General features: G+C 39.4%; 1 protein-coding gene across 3 annotated transcripts in view; it reads left to right on the top strand.

The window, feature by feature from the left end:
- Window positions 1–10,209, top strand: part of LOC105450721 (kinesin-like protein KIF2A) — a 35,454-nt gene extending 25,245 nt beyond the window's left edge. Inside the window, exons 5-12 of one of the 3 annotated variants that reach the window (XR_974491.1) lie at window positions 908–1,343; window positions 1,659–2,232; window positions 2,527–2,776; window positions 2,906–3,060; window positions 3,139–3,345; window positions 3,654–3,828; window positions 4,271–5,945; window positions 6,034–6,112. Coding sequence is in view for 2 of the 3 variants with exons in the window: in XM_011690694.1 (XP_011688996.1) it covers window positions 908–1,343; window positions 1,659–2,232; window positions 2,527–2,776; window positions 2,906–3,060; window positions 3,139–3,345; window positions 3,654–3,828; window positions 6,034–6,126; window positions 7,629–7,786 (2,048 nt within the window). In the remaining variant the exon portion in view is untranslated. Of the gene's footprint in view, window positions 1–907; window positions 1,344–1,658; window positions 2,233–2,526; window positions 2,777–2,905; window positions 3,061–3,138; window positions 3,346–3,653; window positions 3,829–4,270; window positions 5,946–6,033; window positions 6,127–7,628 lie in introns of those variants that run through there. The other 2 variants (XM_011690694.1, XM_011690695.1) reach the window with 2 other exon arrangements.
- Window positions 10,210–13,951: the final 3,742 nt, after the last annotated feature.

Raw genomic sequence — 13,951 nt, 5'->3', positions numbered from 1 at the left:
CTTTTCATTCGGACCAAGTAGCCAAGTAGCGACGAGCCTTCCTTCGCTTGCACGTGTGTACGGGCCGAGCCGTGACTATCGATATTCGTGCGCCGTATGTATGCAAGACAGGCGGCACAAGGGCAAGGACCCCGACGGAACCTACAGTACGGCGTGTATAAGACCAAGCCGAGGGGGTGTACCTCGCTGTGCTGACCCTCCCTCGGGCACTGTTCGATCACCAACCTCGCCCGGCAGTGCGCACCACCCCGGTGGCACGTCGCTCTCGGCTCTCGCCTCTCGCGAACGGACACGGGAGCGGTTCCTAAAGGGTCGAAGAGACTTGGCGTATGCCGGTGTCGGCCATGAGATTCGACCCGCTCGCCTATTGCTTCCGGAGGAAAAATAAAATCCGCAGCAGCGAAAATACGGACGTCGCCGGCGATGACAGTCAGGTCCTGACGCTTCGAATCGTGGACGATGACGCCGGTAATGCGTGCGATGGATCTCAGTGTTTGCAGATTCTGGTGTTGTCTGATTAATCGATCGAGCGGAAACGTGTGCCTGATTGTGTGCCGCGATTTTTTTATTTCGAGATAAGCGTAATCAAAGAGAGTGACTGTAAAAGTCATTTCGAGGGTCTCGACGAAGTGCAATTGCGTTTAAAATTTAACTTTTTTTTTGTAATTTTTTCTTATTAACATCAGAAACGTAGCTTTTCCTTCCACTGATATTAGAAAAAAATAATTATCAGATTCGAGGTGTCAGCGTGAAAAGGACTGAGCGGGAAGCAGAATAAGTCACGCGATATCCAAAGACATGATTTATGTTTCCCGTATGATTTTAATCTTAACGAAGTCGGTTTGATAAGTCAAGGGTAAGAAGGAGGACAGTGCGGGCGCCACTAATCCTCGTACCAATGTTTCAGCGGGTTCGAATAGGCAATTGTCACGACCAACGGGTCGACCGACGAACATAATGTCGTCGACCACGTCGGTGAACGGTCACGGCGAATCGGTTTCCGGCCTCACCGGACGCCGGGAACTCGAGAATATACCGCCGACACCGACGACGACCGTCACGCAATGCAACCTGATGACCCCGGTGAACAGACAGCAGAAGCAGACGCCGCAGCAGCAACAGCAACAGCAGCAGCAGCAGCAGCAGCAGCAGCAGCTGCAGCAACAACAGTCCCAGATAGAGAACGGCCGGGGTAGGCGATCCAATGTCGTCAAGGAGGTCGAGAGACTGAAGAAGAACAGGGAAGAGAGGAGGCAACGACAAGCAGAATTGAAGGAGGAGAAGGAAGCGCTGATGAATCTGGATCCAGGCAATCCGAATTGGGAGTTCCTTGCCATGATAAGGTTGGTACTGGCGCTCTCGTATTTTCTGCCCTTAAAATATATAAAATTTAATATACGTTAGTTAAGAGTTACATACTAGGGCTTTGAAGATTCGAAGCTTCGGCATTAAAATCTTCGAATTCTTTCGAAGCTTCGAATATTTGAAGTGAGTAAAAAGTAACAGCCCTATAATACATACCTCGATATAAATATTGCATTGATTTTTGTGGAATATTATAGTTTAAGTTGAGATAATATGTTTTGTGATTTATAGGAGATATATCAACTGATATATTAACTGTATCATTTATATATATTTTATTTATCCACTTGCAGAGAATACCAAAACAGCATAGAATTTAGGCCGCTGCGGGAGACTGACGCCGTGGAGGATCATCAGATCACTGTGTGCGTGAGGAAACGTCCACTCAACAAGAAGGAGCACGTGCGCAAGGAGATTGACGTGATCAGCGTGCCCAGCAAGGATCAGATGGTGGTGCACGAGCCCAAGTCCAAAGTCGATCTCACGAAGTATCTCGAGAACCAGATCTTCAGATTCGATTACGCGTTCGATGAGACGTGTAACAACGAGATCGTCTACAAGTACACGGCCAAGCCGTTGGTGCAGACGATCTTCGAGGGTGGCATGGCCACGTGCTTCGCGTACGGTCAGACTGGCAGCGGCAAGACCCATACAATGGGCGGCGACTTCAACGGCAAAACGCAGGACTGCAAGAAGGGCATCTACGCCATGGTTGCCAAAGACGTGTTCAAATGCCTCAAACTGGCCAAGTATCGGCCCCTGAATCTGGTCATTTCCGCTAGCTTCTTCGAGATCTACTCTGGCAAGGTGTTCGATCTTTTGGCGGACAAGGAGAAACTGCGAGTTCTGGAGGACGGCAAGCAGCAGGTTCGCTTTATGTTGATATAAAAAAATTTTAATTAAACCTTATTGCATTAGATAATTGTTGTTAAAGTGTCAATTACATATTTGATAAAAATTTTAATTGGACCTTATTGCATTAGATAATTGTTATCAAAGTGTCAATTACCTATTTGATATTGCACATTTATTTTTAATTTATTTTCACATATATTGGCTACCTTTTATTATGCATCAATAGATTACTAAATCAATTATTCGCGGTGATTCAGTTCAGCTCCATATAATTAATATCCCGAAATTTTCCTCGTGTCATAATAGGTGCAAATAGTCGGATTAACGGAGAAGGTGGTGGAGACTTGCGACGAAGTGTTGAAGCTAATACAGCACGGGAACAGTGCCAGAACGAGCGGTCAGACGAGCGCTAATTCTAATTCTTCGAGATCGCACGCGGTCTTTCAAATAATAGCGCGCATTCCGGGCACGCATAAGGTGCACGGAAAGTTTTCGCTCATCGATCTTGCTGGTAATGAAAGGGGTGCTGACACTTCGTCCGCTAATAGGCAAACTCGTGAGTAAATGTATAATCAATTCTAAACAACATCAACTATAATATGGCGCTAATAGTGATTATATATAATAAAATCTATATCTGGTTAGCTTTCTGAAGTAACTAACTGTTCCTTATTGAAATTTTCAGGAATGGAAGGTGCCGAGATCAATAAATCTCTATTAGCATTAAAAGAATGTATACGCGCGTTAAGCCGTAAGGGCACGCATCTGCCTTTTAGAGCAAGCAAACTGACTCAAGTATTAAGGGACAGTTTTATCGGTGAAAAATCAAAAACATGCATGGTAAATAATTGTTTCATAATTATCATAAGGAATAAGAATACCAAAATAAAGATTCTAACAAATGTTATTCGTTTACAGATAGCGATGATTAGTCCCGGGATGAGTTCCTGCGAGCATTCCCTAAACACGTTGAGATACGCGGATCGAGTGAAGGAATTGGCAGCGACCGATCCTACGGAAATAAAAGCCTCGCCGACGGACGACGATCGGGGTATGAAGATCGAGGAGCAGGGGAACAACAGCGTGTTATCGGATAGCGATTTAGCGCAGCTACGATCTCTCAATGTAAGCGACTATTTACAGACATAAAAAAAAAAACATGTTATAAATTTTCACAGGTATTTAAATTGAAACGAATAATGACACGATTAACGTTGAAAAACCATTTTGTGTTTAATGCTGATTTCTACCAACATAGATTAACTTGAATCTCGGTTTAACTTAGTTTTTATCCTCTTCTAATTCTAAGAATTTAGAAAAAGATAGAGAATAAATTAAACTAAGATTAAAGTTAATCTATAAAGGTAGAAATGGACCTAAGGACAATAAAAATAGGATAATTATTTTTGCACGAATAATTTTCTTCTTCACAGGAAGGTGAACTTTCGCAAGATCTGTACACTTTTCACGAGGCAGTATCAGCTCTGCAACTGCTCGAGGAGGAAGTGTTGGATACGCACAAACTGGTCATGGATAACACGACTAAATTCCTTAACGACGCGCACAGTGTGTTCAGCGCGACTCACGAGGTGGATTACGATCAAGAAGGTAAGGCAAATTCTTCTTTTTGTTTGCACATATGTATTTACGTCGTTTTATTGGCTTTCCGTTTGACTGCTTTAATTTCTTACACTGCGTTGTGTGCTGAATGGTGCACTTCCGTTGAGGAGAACGAAATAAACAATTTCGCGTTTCTTTCGTGTGTCATCATGCGGAAGCATATCTTTCTTTTCGATCAAGAAAATCAGTTTTCGAATACGAAAAATTGATATTAGTCAATGGGGCTCTCTTAACGTCAGATTGCTTGTGAAAATTTTCGTGGTAAAAATTCACAGACATCATGTGGCGATAAGTAACGAAAACCCTCTTAAGTGGCGATTCGTGTCGCTTTCGTTGAGATATTCGGCCATTAACTTGTAGTAAAGACTTAAAGAAGTACGAAACGTTTTGTACTTGCCCGGTATCACAGTGGTATCGCATTTTATGACAGATACGCGCAGTAAGACTAAGGCAAATTCGATCGTCACGTTAAACCGCCACCGGAGAAGCAGCAGCTCGACAAACATGACGCTAATGATAAGCGACGACACAGACAGCGACACGCAGACTTTAAACACAGCGGGAGTAGATACGAATTCGTTGATGTCTCCCTGGAAGGATGAGATGGAGCGCAGAAGCGATTTCAGTTCGAACGACACCGAGGAGGACTCAAATGTGCCTCCTCGCACGCCTAACAGGCCAATTATCACGAGAAGAAGTATGACGACCGGTCGAATTGCTAGAAAAATTCAATTAATAAAGGCACGCCCGTGACAGGACGTTCTATTCAAAGATACAATCAGCGCGTCAGAGTGTCCACTTTTGGCAAAAAGAAGCCTCAGAAGTATCACTGGTCCGGTACATTCCGTGGTAAAACGAGCCCTAAAGACGCAAGTCGTAATCTGTATTATTCACTTCGCGAGGATAAACCGCGCGACACGGAAGGTCAACTGACGAATTACAATTGTTACCGCGAGGACTTCGCGAGAAAGAAACCTGCGAGTAAGGGAGATATCTTCTACCCGAACAAATTCGATCCGCAAACCGTCGACGATTCGTGGAACGAGTGGATCGACGACAGCGTTGGCTGTCAGTCTTGGCCTTGCATCGACATTTGTATTGACAGTTTTGAGGGACGTAACAATTTTAAAGGCTACGATACCGATCAAGATAACGGCGCATTTTCTGACGTTAATATAAACTTAGGAAGAAAGATAACGGATGTGGGCGATAAGGATAAGAACACGCGCGGTGTTGACTTGCGTGCAAGCAACGGCATTGTTTTATACTCTCAACTTGACGATATCAGTAATATTAACAAGGAAGACAATCTTTGCAACGACAAAGTGTTTGTCGATCCGTCGATTAATGTCAAGTCAGATATGAGAAAGGCAATTAACGATGGGGAGAAATCTGCTGTTCGATTAGATTTCTATAAAATTTGGCATTCTCTGATATCTTTCCTCAAAAACGTTATTTTATTTTCGCTGTTGCCAGCAGCGTATATTATCTTTTTTATTTACGTACAAGAGAAAGAACAAAAAACAGGGTAGCATAATTAGACTAAAGTATAATGATTTTAATTTTAGGTTTTATATCGTTATTTTTTATTGATTTACGCTTAGAATAGACTAGTTACATAACAAATTATATTTTTTATGTTTATTTTCGTATGTTATTGGTGTAAAAAATTTGCCCATAATAAAATGCTATTACACAATTTTAATTTTTTAATGTAATTTTAAACGAAAATGCATTTCTTCGAGTTTTGAGCACTTGGCTGTATGCACGTTTGAAATGTTACGTGTACTAATTCTATGTGTGCCATAGTGATGTTGTGTTAAATGTATTTTGATTTTGCAACCGCATTTCTTGCGCAACACTCGTCACTTATCCTGTGAACTATGTAGTTTATACTTTAAGATTTTTTTTAATTTTAAAACAGCATTTTTTAAACAAATGACATCCACTATAATATATGTATACGAAATTTGTATAAATATGTATAAACCACAATTATAGACCACGTATTTTAAATCACAATTAGTATTTTATTAGCTTTTAACAAAAAAAATGGCTGGTCATAGTTCCGATTACAATTACAGTATAAAATAGAATATTTTTAGGTGCCTATACTTGTACACTTTATATAAAAATCACTTTGCATTGTATATCTGTAGAAGAAATTTAATGTAATACCAGAAAACGTTACAGATTTGAGGCGGAAAAGAACAAAGTTTGAGTCACCCTACCTGAGGAGTTTCTCGTTGCGTAGACATCTTATAGAGAGAAAACTATTTTCCGACGGTACGACAATATTATTCGATTAACAATTCTATAAAATAGTTTCAGAGAAACAGCTTGTTTTAATGTGCACCATATGTATACTAATGATACGCGTCACATTATTCTTTCATCTCGGTATCACACGCATTTCAATCAAATATATCCTCAAAAATAATATTTTTTAGCAATTTGGAAATTTTGTGACGTCAGAAATGGATTTTCTTCTCGTCTGCTTTTAAAAATTTTTAATCGGATTATCACCGTATATTGCGGCACTGTTTAACGAAGCATTAAAGTCGTTCAGTTATTAAGACAATTGAATCATTTGATCTTCTTTAACTGTGTCTATTATAAGTTTAAGTATAGATATATTTGAAAAACAGCAAATTTTTTCAAGCCGGGCTTATTGTTTCAATATTTAACTGAAGCTGTGCGAATAACTGGATACAAATTGTCATACAGATGTTTTTCCAGCAAGATTTTACAATATAAATACATCATACTTTACATATTTTTTTTAAAACGCAAACAGATATCCTGGGAGGGTAAACTCAACATTTTTCTTTTCTTTTATTGCTGTTATTTTGTATAGTATTGTTGTATTTTGTTAAATATAATGAATTATTAAGTAATTTTGTACATATGAGTGTGCTGTAGAAATTAAATTTGAATGATATGAAATTAACAGTGTTATATATAAAATATGATATCAGTATGTATATTTTGGAAGCGTGAACGCCTTATTTCACGTATGTATCGCGAACCGAATCCTCGTTAATAAATGTTATTTTTGTGGATTAAGCTAATGGCAATGTCATGCTAAGGATAATTACACGTACCCACATAAGAAAACTACTCAATGAGTCTGGCTTGTGTGCTCAGCTTAAGCTTCAATTTGTGTAGCGATATCGTTGTTTAACTATATTTATATACACGTTTCACATTTTATAAATAATGTTCACAACTTAATTCTGTAACTTCAGGCGCTTTTAGACTGACTTATAAACAGCTATAAATGAGGTATTAATATACAAACTCATTAATTTTTATAATTATGCTTCATGCAAAAATAGCTTCTATTTATAACTTAAGTAAACTCGGAAGTAAGTTAGATTTAAGCTTAGATATTAATTTCAAATTACTAATCGTTTTAACATTGTAACTCTTGTTTTTTGTGGGTTTCATTGCCACACATGTTTATTTTTGCTGAAGTATTAAGACGTCACTAAAAAAACTTGTTACAAAAAAAGCTCAATACGTCGCCAACTGGACGAACTAAAAGACAGCAATGAAACTCTATGACAAATATATGTGCGTCAGTTGACCACGCTTTAAGAAGATGTTGTAAAGCTAAATACGACGCTCGAATAAAGCAGGGGAAATAGCTAGCCGGCGTTTCACTCTTGCAAAAAAACGTCATCTCTATGTATATCCGATTTAATCCGTAACTTTAAACCGCTAAGCCGTTGTGTCTAATCCATGCTCTTGGGTGCTCTGACGGGTGTGCGTGTTGTCTGTTGCAGCATATGCCCAAAAGTGGGAGCAGCTGTTATTACAGCAACGTGACATTCTGAACGCCGCGCTCGACCAAGTCAGCCAGTTCCGCGGGCAGCTGTTGCAGGAGGAGCAAATCAGCCAGAAGATGACCCGAACGCGCAACATCACAACGCGGTACAATTAAGGACGTTTTACCCCCTCTCTAGCGAACGCGGAAAAAAAGACACAAAAATGTAATTGTTCTCTCACCGGTGGAAAAAGAAAACAGCTTCTTATGTGTGTATCAATTTATAATTACAAAAAGCGCGCGCGCGAAAAGCAGATATGCCATGACACTAGTGCGACAGTTCATAGGAGAACACAAAAAAAATGTAACAAAACAAAAACTTCGTCTTGCCTTCGAAATTGCTGCGAAAAAATATATATGTATGTTGTCGAGGTAGAGCGAGAGGAGCTCGACTCATATAAATCTCACCTTGTATCATATTAACGATTCTTCTCTCTGTAGCAAAATGACAGAATAGGAAGAGAAAATTCTGCAGGAAGGGAATACGTAAAGCCGGAATAATACGGCAGGCATAATAACAAATAATTGCTTAAGGATTCACCAGCGAAAAATTAACATTTGTTTTTTACCGTATTAAATTTTACGTTGGTCTCGGTGGGAGTCGGCGAAGAACTTTTTTTTTTTAGCCAAGATTTCTTTCTAGTGCCTCTCTTTTAGCTCGGAATCGTTGAGGAAATTTTAAGCAAGATACGCGAAATCGCTCGCGAATTTTTGGCTCGGGAATCAAGTTCCGTCAGTACGTGATTGCATATCTTTCGAAACGAGTTCTTGCCGTGTGCTCTACATGTGTTTTCGGGCCGCACCGAGACAGAGTGAAATTTTTACGCCGTCAACGACAACACATCGATATTACTATTCGATTGTACCATTTGTCCGTCTCTGAGACACAGAGCACCCGTCGCGAATGATAAATAATGCGTAATACGCCGTCAGATAAACACTCGTCTTTTTTTTTTTTAGGCTGTAGAATGCTAGGTGTATTATTACGAGGGACCCAGTGTATTATTAAATAAAGAGAAAAAAAGCCTTAGTGAGCCGATTTGCCAGAGAAGAAAAAAAAAGCAGAGATATATTATATATGTCACTTGGCGATACTTTGTACACGCTCGTTTCACACATGCATACATACACAAGTGCATACATACACACGCGTAACGATCGATTCTTTCGTAAACCAAATAACGACTGATTTCGAGAGGATGAAAGAAAAAAAAAACGATGTAACTCGTGTAGAGGGAGACATCACCCAGCGGCGCTCATCCGGATATTTAAGTTTCTTAGTATTAATATCGTCGACGGCATCAAACGGTCCTCTCTTTTTTTTTCTTACGTTATTAAAAGTATGAGATTAAAATCTTCATTTGATTTATCACGCATAAAACTCCTGTGTTTTCTTTCTCACTCTACTGAATCGCAAATACACTCTCGCGGAGCGGTCTCAGCGTGCGCGCGCGCAATTGCTTCGCAAATTTCACTACGGATACGTCCAACGGAATACCGTCGATTTTTATCGTTATAGTCGCTGCGATGAAGTTAAACGTTGCCCCTAACAATCATAATATTTCCTTTAGCCAAAGGAGTTCGAATCTTCGTAAGATATAACGCAATGGATTCTTATCCTATCCCGTTTCTGATTCCCTAAGATACGTCGCAACAATCGATTCCAATATGATGCTAATATTATAATATTATGTATTTGGAATTAATATGAAATCAGCATCCTTTGGACGAAAATATAGAGCTCCTTCAATGAATCGTAGGAAGCAGAGCTAGGGTTCACAATCAGTGTTCAGCATTCGTGTAAATTAAGAAACGCAACAAATTATGTTTAACATTTTTTAAAATATTCTTTACTGTCGGTCCATACATACGTGTTCTCAATATTCGTTCTAACGGTCTAAAATATTTACCATGGCTTGTTATTCGTGCGGGCCGACCAAGTTTTGTCTCATCACGATTTGTTGAGGATCATACATCGCATTACAATGCCAATCGCAAGGAAATATATCGCGCACTGCAGTCACACTAGACAATAGAGAATTAAGAAGATTAATATAATGCGTATCGCACGTCACACAACTTTATCTCTTTTGAAAAGATTTTATCCCAGATTCCTGTGTAAGCGTAAAAAAATCCTCGTGCGTCTCGCAAGTTTAACAATCATTAACCACGTATACGCTCGATTTTTGTAAATGTATAGAGAGCCGCGTTCTAATTACGACTCGAGGGTGGTTAATCTCGGTCTTAGAGGTAAATTAACAAAGTAACAATAACACACGCGGATAGATGAGAGTAACTGAGCATTGACGTTTCTGTGTTGACAAGATTTACGATTTTTTATATAAATATATAAAATACTCATAGAGCGCGCGCGGAGTAAAGAAATTGTTTGAGATTACTGTTGTATCAAACGACGAGAAGACACGCATGCCGCCGAGGGGACATCCTCTAATTTAATTTAGCAGCTCGATACTCATCGGGTATATATTATCGGGAACTGTGACCACTGTGTGAGTAATGGAGTCACGCTTGACTTGTCGAAGAAAAAAAAAACATCATTTCACGCCACATATCCAGTGTTTTCCGATGGTTGCTAAATATGTGTCGCCTTGATTAACAAACGCTAAAAACGAGGCAGTTCGCGGCTGCTGCTGCTAAGTTCAGGCATACGATATTTCCCCACCGTCGAGAAGATTTAGCTTTTCTTTAGGATCGCGAAAAAAATACTCGCCGTTTCCACCACCTCGAATATATAGTATTTTTTAATAAATAGTGGCGCGATAGGGAGAGATACGAGGCTTAGTGATCGAAAGATGTTAATATACTTCTTATTTTTTTATAATCGTATAATTTATGCGGAAGACGAGTAAATCAAATATACGACACGTACCCCTCCTTCCCCCCGTCCCTCCCCTAATTATATGTCGTACTTAATAGTCGACCTCTGAAACTATTCTAATTCGATGTGCACAGAAAATTTTTGGATACGTATGAGAGGTTTCACGTTGTTGCTTTATGAATGAAATAAATCAGATTGGAAAACGAATATTCAGTTACGTTCCTCATCCTTGACCAGTGTATCTCAAGATTAACAAAAAAAATAGAGTAAAATATGCGAAATTAGTTTTACAAAACTTATGTAGTAAAAATGCATGTATACTTAAATTCTGATTTTTTACATCCTCGTTGATTTTTACGCTTAGATATCTCTATGCACATAGAGATATCGAAACTCTGTTAGATTTATTTTGCTAGTCAGACCTTACTTTGACTTTGATGCGACGCAGATTGGAAAACGAATATTCAGTTACGTTCCTCATCCTTGACCAGTGTATCTCAAGATTAAAAAAAAAAAAGAATAAAATATGCGAAATTAGTTTTACAGAACTTAGTGTAGTAAAACTGCATGTGCACTTAATTCTGATCTTCAACACCGTCGTTGATTTTCACGCTTAGGTACTCTATGCACGGATATCGAAACTCCTGTTAGATTATTCTGCTAGTCGGACCTTTGACGATGCGACGCAATGAAGGGATCCAGGATGGGTCGTCAAATCGCGAAGCGAGTACAGGCGAGTTCGTATTCAATATATACAGATATACACAGGTAGGTAATTAATTTTATTTCGTACTTGGTAGAGCTGCACAAGACAACGATTACCAGAAATGCATGCGTAGACAGCACAGGTGAGGGCGCGTAAACGTGTCCGAGCGGTTAATCTCTTTTGCATAGCGAACGGATACACATAGCTGACCACGAAGAATTTATCCTAGGAAATTCCCGGCGTCGCACGCTATCCTCTGCCGGGCTATCTAAAAAAAATTTTCGCCGAGCAACGACGACGAGGATCTTTCACGGTACACGCTTATACGATCGATGCTGCGTCGCTCGACGTGTTTCGCAAACATTTCGCTCCTCCTTTCCGTGGTAACAAAGTATACGCGCTCTGTACACGCAGATCTGTTCAACTAAGCCAACCATTTACGCTAGGTAGTTTTTTTTCATTAGGAGCCTAATTTCTCTTACCGTGTAACATGTCACACATATATATATTTATACATATATATATATATATATATATATATATATATATAACACAAAGATTTTTCCTCTGCTATCTCTTCACACTACGTCATATACATAATACATACACACATACATCGCACTTACCGCGTTGTACGCACGTATGTACGGACTAAAGTAAACCATTCTGTACATAAAATGTCTTTTTCACCATAAAGAAAAAAAGAAGAAAGTGCGAAATGTTAATGTACTACACGCCGGTGCTTGGTAGGGCGCGTTAACGCGCGCGCGCGTCAACTCCATATAGCCTTACAATAACTACGTCCTCTATTTTCTCGTGGAGGTGGCGGCTGTAGAAAGGAGATAGAGGAAAACTCGCGTGCCCATACGTCTCGTCGCGCTGATAGTCAGTGCGAACGCACGACGCAGCCACATGAGCGTTTAGAGAAATTGGCGCAAAGGGGGGAAAGGAAAGAAAAGAAAAAAAAAACCGCGATTATCTTCTCTCTAATGGTACAATAACGTGGAATGGATTCCGAAGAGATGTGCTCTCGACACACGACTAAACGAGATTTAATATTATTTACAGTCACTGAAACGTGCGGAATATATCGCGAGCCCGTTTCCAAATCGCACCTTCAATCGCTCATCTATTTATTCTTCACGGCCTTTACATTAATAGACGGCTTTTCTATAAAAGGAACCGAGCGCTTCTATGTCAGAATCGGACGAGTCGAACGTCTGGAGCATTCTTCCATCTAAAATTGATCTATATATAAATATATATATATATATATAATGTAATATATATATAATGTGTAACTGAGGTTTACAGAATAAGAAAAATGTATATTACGCATTAATGTATCAGGAAACATAATAGGAACATGTTCACATTTATACATTTAAAACGACAAGAGCCGGTACTCTCTGTATCGCGGTATCTCGTTGCAGATGCGCTCAGTTCTTTCTATATATAATTTCCAAGGCACGAGAAAACTTTCCTGTCCAAGGTAGCTTGATTATTCAAAACTTGATTCACATCGCGCGACTGTAATCATTAGACAAATAAGACTCGATATCAGGCACAACTACGTCTGATTAATACATAGCTATACGTGTGACGTACATTGCAGTTGTGTGCGGCATTGCGATGCAAAACGCAGAGCTGTACATATTTATATTACACGCGAACAACTGAAGAGGATTCTTTGTACAATTTTCTTCTCTTCCATCGAATGGGAAAATTTCTGTGCACTTTCGGATACACATTCCATTTTACCCCCCTCCCCCCCACCCTCACGTTTCCGCTATTATACATTTTAAAAAATTGCATATATCGCTTATATATAACTACGTAATATAAAAAGGCAGCCAAGGCACAAACTTGGGCGGCGCGCAACAAAGTACAGTGTTCCGTCGATCCTTGAGAGCGTTTACATTCGAAGTCGCGGACTTCGCCGAAGGAGAAGAAAACGCCTCGTTTTGAAGATCAGGCTCAAAGGCTCAGGCAAGATTCGTTTTGCAAACGGGCTCCGCGACCGATCTATAACGATTCAGTTAGCAAGGAAAAACGAAGACATGGTGATAACGTGAAATATAAGCTACAAGTATAATCTCGCGTATGAGAAACTATCCATGTACACGTATACATCTTATAGTAATGCATCGCGCTCGACGTTTCGATTTCGAACGTGACAGAGCTCAACGTGCTGAAGATTTCGCAAGACCATTTTTCTAATCGATTTCGCTATTCATCAATGCAGATTACAATCTATAAGAGATCCCTAATTCGTGTACATCTCTCGATGAAAAATACCAGGCAAAATCGGATCACATCTTGCAGAAAGGAACCAAATTCGAAGAAAGATTCAAAAACATGCCATAAACATTTTTTTTCTTACTTACATTTACAATTTTAATATCTTCTAATATAGAATACTGATCGGTTCCTTCGTACAAAATTCGATCGGATTAGTTACCATTTTATCCTTAAAACCTTTTTTTTTTATCATACCACAATTATCAAACAATAAGTTTTCCTCAGAATGTGCTGAAAATATTTTACATTTTATCCCTTTTTTTTTTGTAGTCATCGATTATTGTCTCCATCACTTGTGCAATTAGCGCAATTGTACGACATTATGCAGTATCGAATAAACATTCTGTCGAAGTTTACGTTTGTACCAAACATCCTGTTTCAATTGTATTCAATTACAAGTTACATCTTATTCCTTCTTTATCACTTAATCAAGCAA

This window comes from Wasmannia auropunctata, unplaced genomic scaffold (assembly GCF_000956235.1).
Source record: "Wasmannia auropunctata unplaced genomic scaffold, wasmannia.A_1.0 LD336057.1, whole genome shotgun sequence".
Classification (NCBI taxonomy): Eukaryota; Metazoa; Arthropoda; class Insecta; order Hymenoptera; family Formicidae; genus Wasmannia; species Wasmannia auropunctata.
This window is presented reverse-complemented; position numbering and strand designations above follow the sequence as displayed.